Here is a 22,176-nt window from a genome sequence, read left to right on the forward strand (position 1 = left end):
AATGGAGGCGTCACACTACCGGAGAAGGACTCTACTGCCACTTGACACTTCGAAAATAAACTTTATGAAAGATTTATGCTCAATTTCGATGGTTTGGCGTGGTTAGCGAGAAGGTAAGACTTTTATCTAGTCAATACATTTTAGTCTGTTCGCTAGCAGGGCCTGAACGAAATCAGAAGCGATGACCAATTCAAATTTGACATTTTCAATTTAATTTTCATCAACCTCTGGGAAGCTACAATTATGAAAACAAGGACATAATGTCACGAATTTTGCAGCGTTAAAAAAACTACATGGCTCTTGAGGTAGGCATAGTAACTGGTATATTTAAGTTATTTTAGACCTTGGAGAATGGGAATAACATCCGTTTGCATATGTTTGATGAAAAAGGTCAAATTTGAATGTCACCTACATTTACAATCAAATGTATATATTTTTTAAATCTATTTTTGGATGGATAGATTTTTTTTTTAAATTTGTTGTCCAATCAGATTTGAGCCTCTTATGTGCTACCATGTCAATATAATCTGCCCAGAGCCTTCCGAATCAGTCGTGCTATCTGATGTACTTGATTAAAATGTTTCTATAGTTTCTCATAATGACGTCTCAAACCAAACCCATTTGTATAATAACGTACAAAACTTTAATTATGGCAGTGTTAGTACATTATACAAATACAAGTAGCACTGTATAAAAATACAAAATGTTGATGCTTTTCATTGTTCTCGGCATCACACATGACAAAACAAAAGCAGAAGAATCGATTACTACTTATGAAATGTAGTCAGTTTGATCTCACCCACACGCACACACACACACACACACACGCACACACAAAAAGACTCATTTGTGTAACATAATGGCGGCAGGATGTATTTTGTATGAAAAAGTGCTTATAATGTAACTTTTGTCCTCTCTCATCTATTGACATCTGGAAAAATAGAAGTTGTGTACCGGTTGATTTTAAACTGCAGGGCTACGACCAAACTGACACGCACACATACACGGGTACGCACACATGTTGGTTCATCACAGGAACGTTGAACATCGAAAGAATGTAAGTGTGAGGAGGTCACTTGTCTGTTCCGTCCCTGTCTTTCCCCAAAGTGTTACTCGTGTGAAAGGATAACATTGTACTTGAAAACGAAAACAAAAAATACACACACTGTACTAATATGTAAAAATAATAATAATAATAATAATACAAAAAAAAGCTTACAGGTGTTGCTGTGTTCCAGCATTGAGCGATGATTCATTTGTGAACTGTTGATTTCAGTGTCAAAAAAAAACAACAACAACCCTGATGGGTGTTTTTGATCAAATATACATTTTTAAGAGGCTTTTCTCTATTATCAAAATAAAAATAATTGACTCCATGAATGTAGCTATTTATATCCCTCTAGCTGATGCTTCATACTTCTCGTTTCAATTTCATACAATCAGTGACATTCTTGATGATCAGTTAACTGACTAATAATGCCGACCCCTAGTATGCGAAAACAATGATGCTGTGTTATCCAGGGAGCTCTAATGTCTCAATTCATACTGAACTGCAATTTTAAGAGCATAATGGAGCAATACTAGTCCCTGATATAGGGCTCTGTTTTTTTTTCTGCGTTCCAAATTTTTTTTTTAAACATCTGCTTTGTTCTTCGAGTGATCTGCATGAGCCAAGCTCTCCTCATTCTCCTCTTCTTCCGCAGGGACCTGGAAAAGGATTATTTGAAAAAATATCAAATATCATCCTAAAAGGCGGTTATATTATTATTCAGGCACTATCTGTTTAGAGCACATATAAGGTCCTGAATTTCACATGAACTCATTCACTGCCATTGACGGCTATAGACGTCAAAAATTCATTTGAACAATTTCTTAGTTTAACATTTTTTCAGTATGAAAACCTAGAATTTTTTTTAGAAATACAGACATAAAATGTGTGATTAATCGTGAGTTAACTATTGAAGTCATGCGATTAATTACAGTTAAAAAATGTAATCGCCTGATGCGACTTAAAGATTATTAAAAATTCGGGGCGTCAGGTGATTACATTTTTTAATCGTAATTAATTGCATGACTTCACTAGTTAACTCACAATTAATCACACATTTTATATCTGTTCTAAATGTACAATAAAAAATATAGGTTTTCATATTCTTGTTAACAAAAGTAGATTCTTTTAAAAAAACTATTAGAAATAGTTCAAATGAATTTTTGACGTCTATAGCCGTCAATGGCAGTGAATGAGTTAATCATGTGGAATATTACACTCTTAAAGCTACCATCTCTGAAATAAAGGATTTCTTACCTCCCAGTAAATAGAGTCATCGAAGCAGTTCTGGTCTGGAGGTTGCCCCCAGATAGGCAACTTCATTATTAAACCTGAGAAATCGGGGAAGCACATTTTCCGTCACCTTGGATCTTGCTCTTTTCGAGTAACTTGTTCTCACGATTCAAATGTAAGCACTGAAATATTTCATCTCATGCTGCCTTTACAAAGATAAGGCTGAATGTTGATGGACTCTTCCAGAGAGTCGTAGTCAGAAAAGGCCATCTTGGATTGATGCACTTTAATCACACTTTTCGACGTACTCAAAAAATGTACATTTTAGATTTTAGACATATTTTTGAACGTGTCCCAAACATGTCGCTCAGTAGCTCCACCTGGAAAATTATCGAAACAAAAATCTAGCACTTTTATCACTCAAAAGAACGGCTCCATGCTGAAAAAAACACACTGCCCCTCAGTGGCCAAATCGGGTACAACATGAACAGCGCTCCCAATAAAGGCACACACAAACAAAGGGAAGACAGTATAAAATAATTTAAATAAACTCGATTTTGGGACATTTATAATAGATTCTGAATCGTACTAAATGACAATTGCGATTCTTATGAGAATCGATTTTTTGGGCACACCCCTACTAGCCAGATTGGCGACACAAAATTGGCAAACTTGTTTGCCTATGTCATCCCTTCATTCTCCTGTGCTTCATTTTTTATTAGACCAGCCGGGGCTGTCTCCACGGCAACGAGACGATATGTATTAGGACGCAGTCTTACGCATATACACACACATGATCATACGACGCATTCACAACCCTATTACCACCGCCTAATCATTGGCTTTCCACCCCCAAGTTCTTGATTTCATGTTCCTAGGACGGGTTAAAACATACAGTGTCATCTCTCATCTCCACCCACCTGTGATAGCCCCTCCGACCAAAGCGAACCCGAGGGACGAAGCCAAGGCAGCGGCTTGCATGGTGGCGTTCCCTCTAAAGGTGAACAGTCGGGATTTGAAAACACAAACTAAACACAACCATATTTGAATTGCTCAACCTTACCCGTCCTTTTTCCCCAAAGCCACAGCCACAATACCAGCCAAGCCTCCCAGGATGCCCGGCATGCCGTGCAGATTGTGTACACCGCAGGTATCCTGGATGCCTAAATTGGACGCCAGAACCGGCTGCGGAGAGAACAGAAACAATTTTTCCAATTGAATATTTACATGTTGTCATTCCCAAACTCACAGTCAGGTACTTGAAGCCCAGCGTGGAAATGATGCCAGCCACTAATCCGATCAGCATGGCCCCAAAGGGCCCGATGTTCATATCGGCGCAGGTTCCCACGGCAACACCCCCGGCCAGGGTGGCGTTCTGAATGTGCACCTGTTTACAATGAAGACGACAACGCGGGTCAAACGTTCCACTGCAAATGAAGTCACATTTCAGTGGCAGGCAGGAAAGCGGATCTGACCATGTCCAATTTTCCTTTGTGCTCCACCAGGCTGGAGATGGCGTAGGCCGAGAGGACGCAGGCGGCCAGGGAGAGGTAGGTGTTGATCACCGCAGTCAGCTGGGTGAAGCCCGGGTCGGCAATGGCTGAGTTAAAACTGGGCCAGAACATCCAGAGAAACACCGTCCCTATTGAGAGGTCAACTCATGTTAATCGATTAGCGTCGTTGCAGTGTTGAAGATGCGGGGACATTAGTGTCCACTAGATGGCGCGAATTAACAAAGGGGCAAAGTCAAGAGCTTCAAAACTAGGAACATTGACAAATGACTTTCAAGAGTAGAACCGTTATTTTACCGATCATAGCAAACAGATCAGAATGGTAAACAGAGCCGTCGTTCTCGTGCCCGTTCCTCAGGCCGGGTCGGTAAAGTACTCGAGCCACGGCCAAACCGAAATAGGCTCCGTAGGCGTGGATGATCATGGAGGCCCCGACATCATTGGCCTGGAAAGACAAGCGAATTGTTACACTGTTATTTCTTCATTGTAAGTCACCCGATATGAGTTTAGGAAGGAGTTATAAGGGACAGCGGATTCGGTCATTTTTATTTCTCAGTGTTTATTTAATTGCTGATGAACTCACCCCCATGATTTCTGCCACCAGATGCTCGTTGATGGAGAAGATGGTGATCTCCAGGATGGTCATGATAAGCAGCTGCAAGGGACTGGTCTTACCGAGAACTGCGCCGAAGGAGATCAGGACTGTGGCTGTGCTGAAGTCCGCGTTGATGATTCTACAAGGTGAGAAGACGTAAGTGGGTAGGGGTTAAAAGCAAGGGATGTCGACCCAAAAGTTTTCTTGACGATAATATTTTGTATGCACCCCCCGCGCTCGTCTAAACACGGCATTTCGATGAACTCATTCGCTGCCATTGACGACTATAGACGTCAAAATTCATGTGAACTATTTCGATTAGTTTAACATTGATGAAAACCGCAATTTTTTTTTTATTGTACATTTATAACAGATATAAAATGACCATGCGATTAATTACGATTAAACGGCCCTTATTTAAAAAAAAAATTTTTTTATTACGACCGTCAGGCGATTATTATTTTTTTATTGTAATTAATCACATGACTTCACTAGTTAACTAACGATTAATCACAAATTTTATATCTGTTCTAAATAACACACATTTTTTTCCTAGGTTTTCATACTCGTGTTAGCAAAAGTGGAAAAAAATGTTCAACTAATAGAAGTAGTTTAAATGAATTTTTGACATCTATAGCCGTCAATGCCGTCAAAAAATGAATGAGTTAATATCACGTTTGTAGAATATGAATTAACTCATTCGCTGCCATTGACGGCTATAGATGTCAAAAATTCATTTGAACAATTTTTATTAGTAAAACAGTTTTTCCCACTTTTGTTAACAAGGGTTTGAAAACCTAGAATTTTTGAAATTGTATTAGAACAGATATAAAAATTTGAATTAATAGTGAGTTAACTAGTGAAGTCATGTGATTAATTAGGATTTACGATTTTTTTTTAAAGAATATTTTCTTTAAAAAAAATGATTTTTTTTCCCCATAAATTAGGGGCATCAGATTTGTAATCGTAATTAATCGCATGACTTAATTTTTTTTCCTAGGTTTTCATACTTTTGTTAACAAAAATGGGAACAAAATGTTAAATAGAAATAGTCTATAGCCGTCAATGGCATCGAATAAGTTAAGCAGCAAAATCCACCTGTTTTTATCCATCTCGGAGGCGGCCATTTTGTCACTCGCTGTCGACTGAAAATGACATCACAGTTGCTCAGGATTCAGGTAACAACCAATTTTGGCTCGGCTTGCGAATGTCACATGACCAAAATTCAGACAACAGGTGAGCCGCGATTGGTCGTTACCTTGGCCTTGAGCAACTGTGACATCATTTTCAGTCGAAAGCAAGTGACAAAATGGCCGCCCCCGAGATGGATTAAAAACAAGTGGGTTTTGTTGCCTCATTCATTTTCCACAATACTAACCAGCAGCATACATTTAAAATGGACAGAATCCTGGTATGGCAAATAATGGAAACTCTAAGAGTTTAGCCGCTGGCCCTTACTTAAAAATGTTGATCTTAATTTTGCCGTCATCCAGGTGCCAAATGCCCTGCATGAGGAGGCCCCACTGCAGGCCGAAGGCGGCCAGCAGCAGGTTGACGCCCACGCTGCTGAAGCCATATCTCTTCAGAAAGGTCATCAAGAAGCCGAAACCGATGAAGATCATAACGTGGACATCCTGGAACACTGCAGACACACAGGAAGGGAGGAGAGGTAAGCGCCTTTGTCGCATACGACGCCATATTGGATTAGATGGGAACCATTCGTTACGTGACGTGTTCAATTCAAAACAGGCCTCGCGCTATTCATTTTCCCGCACACTCGTTTGAGCTATTCAAAATAATGTATTGGGCGCCGGTGGGGATCCCGGGAGTCGTTTCCTTACACAGGAGCTGTTGTGTCAGCCGTGGCCCGTTGGCTTGAAAAGCAATTTAATCACACTCCCAATGAGATGCGGGAGAAAAAAAAAAAAAGCTCTCGAGTCGGCGGCCTTGTTCTGCTTCTATGAAGAGCATATGACCCTAATAGGTTTAGACGGGGAATGGGAGAGTGAGGAGAAAGTATTTTGGGACGAGCGAAGAATCTCTTTAAGTATGCAGCATGTTTTGGGTTTTTCCACGTACACCTTTGGAGACTTTTGATTCAAAACAACAAATGATACTCCCATCTCATGTCGGGAAGGTTATTGTTGATGACGAGTGTTCCCTCAAAGGCAGGAAATTGGTACCTTAAATTTAATGTGACGTGCTCCATCCATGGGAATAACAGCAGGGGCAGAAAGACAATAGAAGTAATTTCCTTTTTTTTTGCTATAACAGATTTCATGGCAGACGGTATTGTCTAAACAGGACACGGCAGTCCTCGATTTGTATGATGATTGCTTGTTCAGATGATGTTGAAAGGGGGGGGGGGATTTTTTTTTTAAAGCTTCTACTCTGATTATGAAACTGGAGAGGCCTGCATGTTTGCCAAGACGTCTCGCTCTCTCTCTCTCTCTCTCTCTCTCGCTCTCTCTCTCTCTCTCTCTCTCTCATTGCATTATGTTAAGCTTTGAAGAGGTGGCAAAAGCAATCAGTTAATTGACAAGTAATCGATGATCACAATCGATAACTATTTTAGTATCAGAGTCATTGCTTAGAGCCATTATTTAGATTATAATTGTACAAAAAGCTCAGCACTAATTATTCTCTGATTGCTGTAATGAATTTTTATTTTTTATTTTATTTACTATTATTATTTATTATTTATTATTATTATTTTTTTTTTGAAAACATTTGCTTTCACTTTGTAAAACAATGACCCCAAAACGTTTTGTTTTTTTAATCACTAAACAATAGCAAATAAAACACAAATAATTGGTTAATAAACCATAGACATGGAGGGAAAAAAAACTTTTGCGATTTTTAATTTTTTTTGAATTAAAGTATATTTGATTATTCAATTAATCGACAGTGACAGCCCTAAAATCTGCCAATCAAAACATTCAACTCTTTGCTATGTTCAGGACCTTGAATGACTTTTGAATGACTTCACTTTAAAATGTGACACACATTTGTTTGCGTGCCGCCTCAAACTCTAATAAACAACCGCCCGCTTACACAAATCATGTCAAATGAAATCATCCGTCCAAATATCTGCATATCTTCCTATTTGTATCATTTTTATTTTATTTTTTAAAGATAAGCTTTGTTAAAATGTGGCCAATACACATGAAACGGATGGATGATCAACAGGGATTGAACAAATTCCGCTACAAAAAAAAAAGAGTCCACAACTGAAATGATGTTTTGCATCTAGTTTGAGCAAGCGCACTGAATACGAGGCGCTAAAATTTGGGAGGAAGCCACGGCGTCTGGCGTCACGCCCGGACGTTAGCTCACGCTCACCAGTAGCGATTGCTCCCGCTTGGCCGCGAATGGAGTCCGATATGAATGGAAAGGAAGGATGCTGGAAATCATTTTGCGCCATAAAAGTGGCAGTTAAATTGTCTCACTGGTTATTTGTCTTGGGTTTGTATTTGGCTTTTCACGGCGGCGGCGGCATTTCATAACGGACGATATGGACGCAGCAGCAGGCTTATCTCCGAGCTTCACACCTGCCACACCCAACCCGAGCGCCGCGCGTCATCAGTAGACATGTTTCAAATAGGGGTGTCAGAATGAGTGCGTTCATTTTGAGTTAATTTATAGTTTTACGCATGATCAATGCTTGGAAAGTAAGAATTGCAACGCAGCAGACACGCCCACGTCAAAATCAAGCAGTAATAATAAAGCATATATTGGTGGAGACTGGGGTCAAGTTGTATTTTAAAAATTTTGACTTCATGTTAAAGATTAGATAGCTTTTAATATGAAAAGAAAAATGCACTGAGCACTCACCAACATCATACAAATGTAATTATGCCATCTAGTGGTAGAAAAATGACCTCAACATAAATCAATATCACATTTTTTACAGTACAGTACATCTTTTTAATTGTAACTCAATTTTATGAATTAATATGAAATGACTGTATTTTTTATTTAGTTTAACATGTTTTCCACTTTTATGTTAACAAGATTATGAAAACTTAGAAACCAATATTTTATTGCACATTTAGAACGGATACTGAAATCATGCGATTAATTACCATTAAAAATTGTAATCGCCTGACACCCCAATTATTATTTTTTTTTTTACATTTCCAGCCAGTATGCAACCCAACACTCAGCCAATCCCTCAGCAAACCAGTAGCACCAGTTCCACTTACTGGGATAGAGCCGCATAGGCTCCTCGTGGTGGGCCGTGTCGTTGCCGTGCGCGTCGTGGCCGTGACCTTTGCCGTCGTCGTAAACCACAAAGACGGCAAACAGGATGATGGTGATAACCTCCAAAGCCAAGGCCACGATGGGGAACTTGAGTCTCATGTTGGTGGAGTACGCAGGCATCCCGGGTCCCACTTGATAGAGTCGTCTGTCTGTACACATACACACGGGAACGTGCTCGCACACACACACGCACACGCGCGCAAAAGGGTTTCAGTGACTGACTGAGTGAAGGGAGGGAAGAACGTGGCTTTTAAACCGATGCGGGGTTTTGGTGTGACCAATGACGGAGCAGAGCTTTTGGGCCTGCTGGATGATGAACACCCACCCTGCTGCTTTTGCCCCCCCCCGCCCCCCCTACCCGTTCATTTTCAGGGATGGGTTTCCTCCCTGCTTGATGTGACAGAGCCAAAAAAACAAAGTGGTGTGATTACCACTATTGTAGAGTAGGAATATTTGATATTGCTTATAACTACTGATACAAGTCATAATTTTAATACAAAAAATAGATATAACCAAAAAAATTGCGTGAAATTAACTCATTCACTGCCATTGACGGCTAAAGACGTCAAAAATTCATTTGAACTATTTCTATTGGTTTAACATTTTTTCCCCACTTTTGTTATCAAGAGTATGAAAACCTACAAAAAAAATTTATTGCACATTTAGAACAGATATAAAATTTAAGTTAACTAGTGAATCTATGCGATTAATTCCGATTAAAAATTTTCAGCGACTGACACCCCTAATTTTTTTAAATCTTTTTTTTTTTAAATCGTGTCAGGCCATTTTTTATTGTAATTAATTGCATGACTTCAATAGTTAACTCACGATTAATACTTTTTTTTTTATATCTGTTATAAAAAAAAATCCTAGGTTTTCATACTCTTGTTAACAAAAGTGGAATTTTTTTTAAACTAATTGAAATAGTTAAAATTAATTTTTGACATCAGTGAGTTAATAATATTTTCCTGTTCTTCTAATTACTGGTATCGGCTGTCGTTGTCATATCGGTACTTGCCCATCCCTAGTTTAGGGGTCTTAAGATACAGTGGATATAGAAAGTGTACACACCCCTCCTTAAAATGTTATGTTTATGTGATCCAAATATACATACAGTATAAATGTACAAAAATTGCTTGAATTGAGTCTTTATGGATAGTAATCTATCATCACAGCACATCTGGACTTCACAATACTCACAATTGGATTTAGGTCTGGTCTCTGACTGGCTTTGATTTTCTTCTGGTGAAGCCATTTTGTTGATTTGTATACGTTCCTCTTGGGAGTAGCAAGCAATTCAAAGTTGTTATCGTTGTAACATTCCAGTCATGTGGATGTCAATTAGTTGCCACAAGTCACACAAAAGGCACTCAATCACTGCGAGCGAATATCAGAATTTCTATTTGTAAGCCAACAACTGGGGAAAAAGTGTTTCTTTTCCCACTTTCCCATGCCGACAGCTGTGATCGGGCCCCAGGTTCTGACCCACAGCTCGCACAATTGGCTCGGGGAAAACAGCAGGTCTCTCATTTTCGGGGCCTGGAGACTTTCATGAATGAGCCGAGTTGTTCATCAATGCCAACGACACATTTCTGTTTGTTTTGGAGCAATTTTCCGAGCGTATTTGGCAAAGGACTTCCAAATGTTGAGAGATAACAAAAACGCTTATTACGCCGCGTATGCGCACGCTAAGGTTTTTCTCTGATATGTGGCAGTGTATTGTTTCAAAGGCAGGATTTATAGTCCACTTAGCGCAGTCATTCATCCTTGACTGTGACAGTCACATGCTGCTTGTTCTCTATTAACATAATAACAACATAAACAGTCCTCTATCCTTTTCCAATTTTGCACGACTATTATTGCCGCCCTTGTAGAACCTCCGCCGAGCCTCCAATGGAGGCATTCTTTGAGCAGTGTTATATTTAGTGAACGTGACAAATGGCAGGTCCAACACAGTTTCTTTTTTTTCTTTTTTTTCATTAGGATTTTGAATTGATTTTCCCATACGGTTTAAACTAGCGCAGATCTAATTGTGTGTTTTGCCTGATCGGGCTTCTCCTGGTCGATTGAAGTGGCTCACATTTCCCAATGACTGTTTATTAACCAAATATTTGGTATTGTTTATGTAATAAGAACAACAGCTAAAGGACAAGCAATATCTTAACCTTTTTATTTTAGCATGAAGGACTACAGAAAGCAGAATAATTACTTTTGAGAGGCTGAAATCTGAGTATTTGGACTGTTTTAAGTTAAACAATGGTTCTAAAATAGTTGTAGGTTAATTTGATAATCGATTAGGAGTCGATTATTCGGAGCAGTCAGCCACATGTTTCATGCGGGCAATTGGAGATCGCCATTTTTAACATGAACTCACTTCAGCAGATACTTCACACTCTAAAAACAGTTGAGTCAAAAGTAACCCAATTATGGATACAAAATGGGACTGATATACTTTGCGGGTCAATTTGACCCATTTCTTGACTCAAAGTTGGGTCAAATAGACCCAAGTAGAGGATCGGTCCATTTTTGACCCATAGTTGCGACAGTTTTTTTTAGAGCGCACGTCATGCGGATTGGTCTAAATGCCGACAGCGTGCACGCAAGCTTGTTTACTGTACGACTTGCTGTCTTGCCAGCTGCCCAAACAGCCAGAGTGACGACCCATTCAGCTGCGGACTCTCGGCTATTTCCCAAGAGGTACGACAATCTCTTAGCAACAACAACTCACCTAGCATTGAACCATTTCGGAGGCTGACAGCTTCTGCTTTCAAACCTGCAACCAATTGAAAGCAGGGGTGAAAATGCATACCTTTCCTATACAGGACCTTAAAAGGATTTATAGCATCTCACGAGTAGAAGAAATAGTTTTCCGTCCGATCGCCATCGGTCATAAGACGGCTTTACATCATTGATTAATGAAGGAACTGGCTGGAATGTGCCTGGAATGTGTCCGTTCACAACAACAGGGCCCTCTGGATCGTATCGAGAATATACGTACGTATGTATACGGGGGGGATTCCTCCTAAGTGAGGAATGTGGCGTCGTGTTGACCCCCAGAGGATCGACACCGCTTCGCACAAACGCACAGCGGCCTTATCTAGTAAGCAGGACCCCGTTAGTAGGATGACAACTAAGTACTTTACCGTTTGCCGAGAATGTTTTATAACTTCTGATCGCATCAATCTGCCTTTACGGCTTCCTGGTTTTAATCACGAAGCAATTAGATGCAAGGCACATAAAACGCTGAACCTCCATTTGAACCCGTACATCTGGTTGGTTCAAACTTCTCCGGGAATGTCCCGATGCAAAGAAATCTGCTTCAAGTGGTAATCCATCAGAAGACTGCCTGCCACGCTGGTTGAACCCTCTTGAGTATCGGATGCAGTAAGATTCATGACTGCGACAGATGGACCGAAGATTGTTTGTCCCACTATACGTTGCGTAATGGCGGAGACAAAAGTTTTGCGCGCATATAGGGCTGATTAATTGATGAATTTCAGATTCAGAGTGAACAAAGACTGTAATACTTTATTGCATTTTTCTTTATTGAACCACAAAAACATGGTGTGATTGTCAAGAATGGCCACAAAGGAGAGAAAGAAGATAAGCAGAGTGTACATCGTAGTTGGCAATCATCAAATGTCCTATTTTTTATGTATATATTTATAAATACTGTATTGGCATGACTGCGGTGACATTTGGAATGCGAAGTTGGCCCTCCGTTCGTATTTTCGTATTTTAGAGTTCCTGCCATACAATTGTCCTAAATTTCTTTCGAAGGGAAGATGAACAATTAATATTCAAGATGAAACAAGCCGTCTCATCCACTCTGATTTATGAATTATTTAAGAGCCGCGTCCTTGCACTTTAGAATCTCTTTACTCTGTTTACACACATTTCCTGCGGAGGTACTACAAATATTTCTTATCAGACGTGCCATGACTTCACCATTCCAACACAAGCCGATGGAGCCGGCTCAAAGCAGACATACAAGCAACTTCCTTAAATAACAGCCGATTGTTTTCGTTAGTGTTTAAACTTCAATGTTGGAAATCTTTGTCGGGGGGTCACATCAGATGTGGAAGCGGTCCAATTCGCACGTTACGCCCAAGCAGTGTTAGGCGTGGAGTTTGGAGTCCGAGCTAACCTAATTAAACACGTTATTATTTATTCTATTATTATTAAACACATTTGATGTTAGACTTCTGTTTAAAGGCGAGATTACGTCATCCACTGAATAGCCACGCGTCTGTCAAATGCCACCAAAATGAATCAAAATGCAGTTTTTATTCACACAGGCCCGAGCACTTGTAAACAAAAAGGTACCGACATGTTACCTTTGCCCGCTTGGACCATTTGTGTAAAGTTTCTAACCATAAACAGTACTTTGTAACCTACAGGTTAAATTGTGAACATGACAAAAATATGTACATTGAAGACCAATAATTGACCCATACGAGCCCCTTTTCCTGAGAGTGTATTAGCAACTAAGCTAAACTAGCCTCCTGCTCCACTTCCTGTTTCGGTTGTGACGTCAGGACTGGTTAAAAACACGAAAGTGTTGTTTTCTAAAACGCACATTGAACCAGAGCTATATACTTAAGTTACATATACTTGTGTAAAAAGTATTTGTTGGACTCCTATACTTTTTAAATCATGAACTCTCTTAACTCAACTTATAGGCTAGCAAAACAGTGTGCTCCCTTAGCATTGCTAACATTGCCAACTGCTAACGATAGCAACTAAAATGTACACATCACCTATATGTCGTTTTTCAGATGAAACAGATTTTTTTTTTTGGTATAAAGTAAATAAGTTACTTAAATGTATTACTTCCCACTGCAGAGTAAGAATATGGGCTGTTTTATAGCAAACATGCATCTGAAATACAAAAGATAGCAATTATGAAACTCCTCTTTTTGCTTACCCCGCCATGTCCATTTACTCCAAACCACATTTCCTGTGTCAGGAGCTGAGGGGAACAGTTGTCCATCCTGATAAGCAAACTCGGAGTTTAGAGGAAAGTCTCCGCTGGTGGCTAATCAGCATGTTAGATGTTAGTAATCAAGAACAATCGCAAGCTCTCATCGTGTAGCGGGAGCTATTTATGCTATAGACGCTGTACAGTTATCTCCCTTTGTTTGAGCAGTGCACGTAGTTTGTCGGATTGCCTCCGTTTTTTAATTATTTGCGTAGAAACTATAACGTACAACATCAGCACATACATTTGGAAAGAATGTAAAATAGCAGCAGCTTCAGCCGGTCACATGTTGCATCTTTCATGCGTGCACATACCACTGCACGCTTTGAACATATAAAGCTTCCCACACAATTCCAGATGGAGTTTGACGAGCACCGAGAGCACTTGGACGTTAACCAGGTGCGCGAGGGGGGGGTTGTTGAGCGGCATGACTATCGTGTTGCTGTGTGGAACGTATGGCGGACATAAGTCAAAAGTAGCCGCATGCGCGACGAGCGTGGGCTAAATATGAAAGCAAAACCACATGTGCGAAACGTGATGCAGAGAAATGAAAGTTATGCGTTTGTACAGTTGAACTTGTAAGGTCGAACGTGATCCGTTTTTGGGACGCTATAGTCACCCTCAGATTTGCTTGCATGTAGATATCATTTTCAAAATGTTTCGCCCCCCCATGAATAGACTTGAAATTCAGTAAATTCCATTCTTCTTTTATTGTTATTTCCAACTTAGCAGCTGCAAGGTAGCCATGTAGTTAGCAGATACCCTCAACATTTGGAGATTGTGGATTTGAATCTCATTCCTGTATAGAGTTTTGGGAAAAATACATGAGATCTGCGGACATATTGAAGATGTCTCCATGCTAGATGTGAGTTCATTAAATTTAAAGGGATTGAGAGGAGCCAGTGTTAAACTCACATTGGCACAAACCGCACTTTAAAAAAAAAAAGCGCTATCTTGCACCCGTCTGAGATATTACCAACACTTGGTCTAACCAGCCCCCGCGCATATTTATAAGATGCCTCGTGCCATATTTGCGCTGGTCACAAAAATATAGCCCTGTGTGTACTGTTACTTTTCATTTTTTTGCTGTGTAGAAGATGCACCAGTTTTGACGGCAACAGTTTAATCAATTCCCATTAATTGCGCGTGGGAACTTTATTTGTATAAATAAATTGGAGCTTGCCCAGCGTCCTGAAACTTTCAAGTTCCACCGTACTGTGCTTTGATTACAATTACGTAATACCTTGATTACAACAGCCGGTTCCTGCCTGTTGGGTCTACAAAGCCTTTTCAACCCTTGCTTACTGTTTGCGGCCCATTGGGGGGGGGGGGGTTACGTGTGTGTGTGTGTGTGTGTGTGTGTGTTTGTGTGTGTGTGTGTGTGTGTGTGTGTTTGTAGCTGGCCAGCTGTGGAGGAGGTGGGGAGGAGGGGGTGAGGTCTTAATTTGCAGCGACGTGGGACTTCTTCTGTTTGCTTGCGCACGCAGATAAGTCGTCGCTGTACTTTCTAGTTTCCTCAATTTGCGAGATAAAACAAGCCGAGCGTTGGTCTCAGGCCATTGCGAGCCCGAAATGTACGATAAGATATTTTTTGAGTGCGGGGAAGGTGGGAGTCGACATCGTAACGTCATGTGTTAAATGCCATTTTGATCGTTTTGAATGTTAACATGAACTGGAATTGCGTTTGGAGCCTCCGAACGACACTTTTTTTTTTTTTTAATTCATCCAAGCTTCCCCTGCAGTCCATCCTGACATTTAACATCCTCCTGGCCGCAGCGACATGTAATTGCTTTATCTCGCCGAGCATTCTTTCGACTGCCCTAATTGAGGCCTCCTTCACCGCACCCTTTCCTCATTTGGCTCCATGTGGCAATCAACCTGCCACCGTTATCACTGCATCCTATTAAAAACTCAAATGATTGGGTCCCGACCCTTCCCATAGACATGAAGGGGAGGGTTGGGGGTAAAAAAACTAAACAAAAAAAACATCCTGATTTGCTAGCGTGGGGAGTGGGCTTTCAATTGACAGGATGTGGAGAGATCGTTGGGCTGAGGCATGTCGGCATAGTGGAAAAGGGAGGGAACTTCTTTTTTTTTGTGTCACGCACACGTCAAGGCAGTCCATACCATTGGGATTAGACTTGTATATATGCAATGATTAATGGCTCTTGTCAAACATGCTGTAAAACACTGGAAATATTCAATACAAACAATTGGGCCATGCAACTTTCAGAATAACATTTGCGTTATCCTGATTGGCTGTATAGAATTCCTCATGTGGGAACGTTCGTGTTCGTTCTCCCGTCGTTCAGCTTTTCTCATGACGTGGGTGATCCAAACATATTTCCAAAGACATGGTTCCTTTTCAAGCAATAGTTACATCGCAAAAGTTTCACATGCTAATGTTTTGGCCTTTTTCTCAGAGGGGTTACGTTTCATTGTGACTGCATCCAGTTGAATAGATCATATGGCGGCATCCACTGTTGTCAACTATTGGAAAGTGTCCATTAAGAAGTCGTAAAGAAAAAGGCAGGGTTTCCTTGTTTTGCTTCGTATACCCCTACTATTGTTTTTTTAATTGCATGTTTATTTAATTAGGGGCTAAACAATCATTTACATTGTCAGGATGGCGAAGTTGACTTCAACAAAGTAATAGCAAGTCAGGCAGATTTTTAGGTGACACTTTAATTTTCTTAACTCATTCACTGCCATTGACGGCTATAGACGTCAAAAATTATTTTGAACTGTTTCTATTAGTTAAATTTTTTCCCCCACTTTTGTTAACAAGAGTATGAAAACCTAGATTTTTTAATTGTACATTTAGAACAGTTATAAAATGTACTAGTGAAGTCATGCGATTAATTACGATTAACAATTTTAATCGCCTGACGCCCCTAATTTTTTATAATCTTTTCTTTTTATTTTTTTAAATCACGTCAAGCGATTAAATTATTTAATTGTAATTAATTGCATGACTTCAATAGTTAACTCACGATTAATCACAAATTTTATATCTGTTCTAAATGTCCAATATTTTTTTTTCTAGGTTTTCATACTCTTGTTAACTTAAGTGGGAATTTTTTTTTAAACTAAAAGAAGTAGTTCAAATGAATATTTGACGTCTACAGCTATCAATGGCAGTGAATGAGTTAAAGGCCACTTACATTTTTGTTAAAGCTGAGCCATCTTTTCGAATAAGTGCTGCCCAAAAAAAAAAACTTGTTACCATGCAACAGTCCCACTTGAACACGGCGTGACTGGGAACCCAGGCACCCTCGAGAGAGGGCAAGACCCCAATATGAACTGGACTGAAAACATTTGCAGATCATCTCCCCTTGCGTGTTATTGATGGTGTCACAGTAACACAATAACTATAGCGTGTGCGTTTAAATAACGGTATGTAATCATTTCACTTTAAAATGTAAAATGCATGTACACTGATGAGCAAAACAGACTCAAACTGGAAATGATGATGATTCCAATATTCAGTACAAAAAAATGCATTTACAAAGTAAATTTCTATACTGGAACTTCCAGTCCAAAAAGAAGGAAGTAAAACTTGATAATATAATTAAATGCATATATATATATACAATGAAATGAATAAAAATGAATACATACAGTCAATAGTCAAAAAAATAATAAAATGCATTTTAATAACTAAAAAATAATAATTTATATAATTTATATACTGTCAACTAAACATAAAAAAGACTCAACACATTGTGTGTTTAACTAAACCACATAACTTTCCCAGTCAGCTAGCTTAATGCTAATACATATTGAGAAACTCCACAGATGAGCTAATGAAACTTGCATCGATGCTGCGGTCTATATACAAACCTTTAGACAACCTATATTTGAACACACACAAACCATCAGACAGCACATACAACAAAACTCACAGGCATATATTCTTTATCCTCTGCAAAAAAAAAAAAACTAGCGAAACTTGTAAGTCAAGGGAAGCGCACAAAAAAACTGTGAATTGAAGAGGACTCCACTTCCCAAACAATTTTCTCCCACCACATATCTGCTAGCAAGGAATGCGTCTGAATTAAGGAACCCCGAAGGATTGACCCTCCCGTGACCACATGTTGGGGGGTGAAGCTAATAGATTTGGTCCCTACATGTGTCTGACACCAGCTAATGGCTACCAGATTCACCAGGATGAGAAAAAGGAATGCTCACACCCCATCCCCCCTTTTGTGTGTGAATGTCAAATGTCAGATTACTATTTGGCAGCAGCGGTAAACAGATAGAAAGACCCATGGGGGTTTATTTTGTATTAAAGTCAAGAGCTGCGAAAAGAATGAGTGAGAACATGAAAAAAAAATATCTCGTGCAATATTGATGAGTGTTTTAAGGCTACCTGGTTTCCCAAATATAAATTTTAAAAAACTAATCATAAAGTCACTAGATGGCATTTACTGTATAGACCCGCCATTTACATTGATAAAGACTTTTTTTTTCCATTAACACATTTGATAAACTATCTATATATATATATTTAATAACAATTGCAGTAGTAAAACATTCATGAATAGATTTAAATGAAAATGGAGGCGTTTTTGTTAGCTATTTTACGAAATGACTAATGTTATGAAGATAATTATACTCACATATATAGCACATCATGTTTTATGAAGTGATGTTTTCAATAATTTCAGGAAATATTACAGTCAGTGGGTATAAAAAGTCTACACACCCCTGTTCAAATGCCACATTTTTCATGCTATAAATAGATGAGACCAATATAAATTATTTCAATGAATAAAAAATGTTTCTGCCATTATCGTGACATATAAATCTCAATACAAACATGAATAAAAAAAGGGTAATAACTTTTCAAAACAGATTATTTTTATTTTTTATTTATTTATTTTTTTACCAAAAAAAGTTGAACACAATATAGATCAAATAATGATGAGAAATATTTTTGGATGATTTACCTTGATCCAATTGTTTTTATTTCACAAATCCTGGCACATGAATAGGGGTGTGTAGACTTTTTATATCCACTGTACATTAAAAATCAGTCCTATTTGCACTGATATTGACTATTTAATCTAATGATTGTGTGCCAACAAATTATTATTGGATAAACCTCTTGTTTTTGTAGTTGATCACAGTGACTGCTTGTGAAACAGCAGATACATTCGTCTTAAAGCAACAGGAGAACAAATTCTTGCTTATATCCATTCAATTCCAGGGCGTTCTGGTGCATGACATCGATATCGTTTTGTCGTGCGAGTGGTGTTACGTATTGGAGTAGAGCTGTGATGTTTTAACGCTCAACTTAAATCTTTTTACCTCCCATTTGTGTCGTAAGTGGTCAAATCAGAGAAAAGCTATGGTGCGTTTAAGTCCCTGTAGATCATTGTTTATGAGAGAATGCTTTTTTGTTGTTGTTGTTGTTGTTGTTGTTGTAATACGCTTCTTTTTTTTAACTCATTCACTGCCATTGACGACTATAAACGTCAAAAATGTATTTAAACTATTTCTGTTAGTTAAAAAAAAAAATCCTCACTTTTGTTAACATGAGTATGAAAACCTAGAATTTTTTTTTTATTGTACATTTAGAACAGATATAAAATTTGTTATTAATCGTGAGTTAACTAGTGGAGTCATGTGATTAATTACGATTAAAAATGTTAATCACCTGACTATATGATTGTTAAAAATTAGGGGCGTCAGGCGAATACAATTTTTAATCGTAATTAATCGCATGACTTCAATAGTTAACTCAACGATTAATCACAAATTTTATATCTGTTATAAATGTACAATAAAAAAAAGTCTAAACTAATAGAAATAGTTAAAATGATTTTTTGATGTTTATAACCGTCAATGGCAGTAAATGAGTTAATTAAAAAAATGTTGGAGGAAAAAATAATTAATGAATGATTTTCCACTTAAATATCCATTCGGAAAAGTACATCTTGATTCTACACAATCGCATACATTGTGTTTGGCCGACACCCACTTTAACCATTTCCTGCGCTTTCGGCTCTCCCTTTTGCACAATTTGTTTGTTTAAATGTAGATTTCCAGCGAGAGAAGCGTTGGCACGTAGAAAAAACAACAACACGGGCCTGGCTGATGGCTGACATGAAGCAGACGCGTTCTAAGCCGAGCATCCTGGGAGAGCTCCGTCTTGGGCGTGTGCCATGACGCTTTGCTCATAAAACAATAACATGACGTGAACTTTAGGAAGCGCTCCACGTACATACGGCTTATACTGCGCTTTAAGTCCATCACGCATGTGATTGTTAGGACAATATATGGAAGTATGTCTACCTTTACATACAGTGGTCCTTTCCTCCTTATCAAAGAACTTGATCTGTCGGTGCTGCGGCATGCGACCGAGCTGTTGTGTTTTCGGAAGACTTTTGCCTCGCGCGTGTTATGAAAGCATAAGAGGCCAATGTTGTTTCCCCGCGTCTCGTAGCACTCCAGCGAAGGAAGGAAGCCCTACGCTCGTCACGTTCTTTTTTTTATTTTTTGTTGTTCTTTTTTTAAGACGTTCTGCTTTCATCAGAGGCGCGTTTGAACGTTTCCTCGCCGCTAATGCGGTCGATGACGGCGACGAGCAGGTGGCACCTGCGGCATGGGCCACTGACGTCAAAGATGCATTTTTACTGGGCTGGCAAGTGAGTGACTTAATGGCTGGATTAACAATACATAAAAAAAAATATTTTTTTTTAAAAAATTAAAAAAAATACATTAAAATTTTTATACACTATTTTCATGGTCCGTCATGGCGAACTAAATACATTTTTAATCGTCTGATTGTTTTAGTCCATATACACAACAAATTGATGGATTACTAGTTTTGACATAAGAAATCAACAGTAGTGGTTGGTTCAAGTATTGTTCAAGTTAGGGTAAAAAGCGTAACAAAAAAAAATCCTTGCTATTATTTATTATACATGAAAATTTGAAATTTTGGTACCAGCTCACGTATTTAAAATCTGATTGGTTAAAGCCAAAGTCCCATTGATGATATAGTTGGAGTTATATGAACCAACTGTTCTGATTCTGACAGACCAAAAAAAAATGGAAGTAGTGCAGCCAAGAAAAACACTCCAAAATAAAGAAAATAGACTGTTGGGAATAAATTAATGCAATTTTAGGGAACAAATATTACAATTGAGGCAGTAAATGTAGTAGGGAACTCGCCCACCATGGCAAGAAATTGATTCTTGCCATTGAAGGGACTTTTGAGTGCTTATGAGGAAAATGTATTTCAATTTTTTGCCATGTCTTTTTTTGCAACAACCTCGCGAAACATTTCTGCTTATAGCCTTTCATGCGATGCGACTACCCAGATGTGCGGTATTTCTCATCGGTCCTTAAGGCAAAATCAGTGAAGATTAACTCTTCATTTTGCTGCACTGGGCTTCGCACTTTTTTTTTTAAAATGAAGTAAACTGTCCTCTCCCTCCCACCCGACATCCTGTTTCTGATCCAGAGAGCGATAACACACCAGACTAAATGAACATGTCTTCAGTCTGGACACACTGATGATCCGACCTGATTTGCATCCTAACTTTCATTAAAGAAAAACCTTCTTATTTATTATTATTTTTTTTTTAAATGCCACAGCTTTTAAAACAAATGTTTCGAATAACTTGCATTGACGTTTGACAACGATATGCCGTCTTCTCTTTTCTACCATAGAAGACGAAGAGGACTAAGTGATGCCACGAAGTCCAGAGCATCCTGTGGCCTTGGCACCAACAGTCGTAGCCGACTGCTGAAGGCGATAAGGGCCGCAGAATGGCACGATGGGCCTTATCACGCTGCGCCAAGCGGGAGGACATCCGCTATCACTGGACACACTGGCAGAGGGAAAGACTCACCCCTTATCTGCCTCTCTTAACTCCACCCACTTTCAGGCGGTCTTCTTATCTTTCAGTTCTGCAATTGGAAGTAAGACTGCTTTACTTTGTCTTCACTACAGGTGGGTCCAGATACTGGTGTAAAAAAAATAATAATTCAGATTCAACTTTTGTACAGTCCACCCATGGGGGGGGTACTGGGCTGGCCCGTGAACAGCGAAAATCCGCGTATAATAAACGGCCACTGATATACATTGTGGGGGGTTTGGGGGTAGAAGAGAATTTTTTTTTTTTTTTTTAAGCAGATGAACATTCAATATGTTCTCCATTGAAATTCTAATATATAGTAAATATAAAAGTTCATGAATTGAAAATAAAGGGGGAGGGGGGATCACAAATAAGCAAATCCACGTATGCCGAAACGCACTGTATGTGGGGGTCAACAGTTCTCAAATAAAAAGTACTAACTCTTAAATATGTTTGGAGGATCTTTGTGCAGTTTGTCACTTTTTTTCCAGTGTCAGGCTCGTTCATGGTGCGCGTGCGAGTAACGTGCACGATCTTAAAGCGACAGCCGCAGTTGACAAACGAAGACATGACTTCAAATGAGGTAAGAAAAACTCCGCCCCTCCCCAAACAAACTGTGGAGTGTGAGGGTCCGCGCACTTAACTATAAAGGGAAGATAAAAGCCGATAGGTGC

At 39.1% G+C, this 22,176-nt stretch overlaps 1 protein-coding gene and 1 long non-coding RNA gene across 2 annotated transcripts; one reads left to right on the forward strand and one right to left on the reverse strand.

Annotated features, from left to right (window-relative positions):
- Window positions 1–620: 620 nt before the first annotated feature.
- On the reverse strand, window positions 621–8,885 carry rhag (Rh associated glycoprotein). Its single transcript, XM_086060420.1, has 10 exons — window positions 8,593–8,885; window positions 5,846–6,029; window positions 4,376–4,526; window positions 4,090–4,237; window positions 3,757–3,923; window positions 3,531–3,668; window positions 3,345–3,466; window positions 3,202–3,275; window positions 2,306–2,379; window positions 621–1,707 (listed from the first exon to the last, which is right to left on the reverse strand). Exons 1-10 carry the CDS (start codon window positions 8,807–8,809, stop codon window positions 1,633–1,635), a joined length of 1,350 nt encoding a protein of 449 aa, XP_085916546.1. The 5' UTR covers window positions 8,810–8,885; the 3' UTR covers window positions 621–1,632.
- LOC147158645 (uncharacterized) lies at window positions 5,860–21,757 on the forward strand. The gene is made up of 2 exons (XR_015090659.1): window positions 5,860–6,056; window positions 21,315–21,757. It is a non-coding gene; the product is annotated as an uncharacterized LOC147158645 (long non-coding RNA).
- The last annotated feature ends 419 nt before the right edge of the window (window positions 21,758–22,176 follow it).

The sequence above is a fragment of the Leptonotus elevatus genome, chromosome 18 (assembly GCF_054856555.1).
Source record: "Leptonotus elevatus isolate MCC_2025b chromosome 18, RoL_Lele_1.0, whole genome shotgun sequence".
NCBI classification, from domain to species: Eukaryota; Metazoa; Chordata; class Actinopteri; order Syngnathiformes; family Syngnathidae; genus Leptonotus; species Leptonotus elevatus.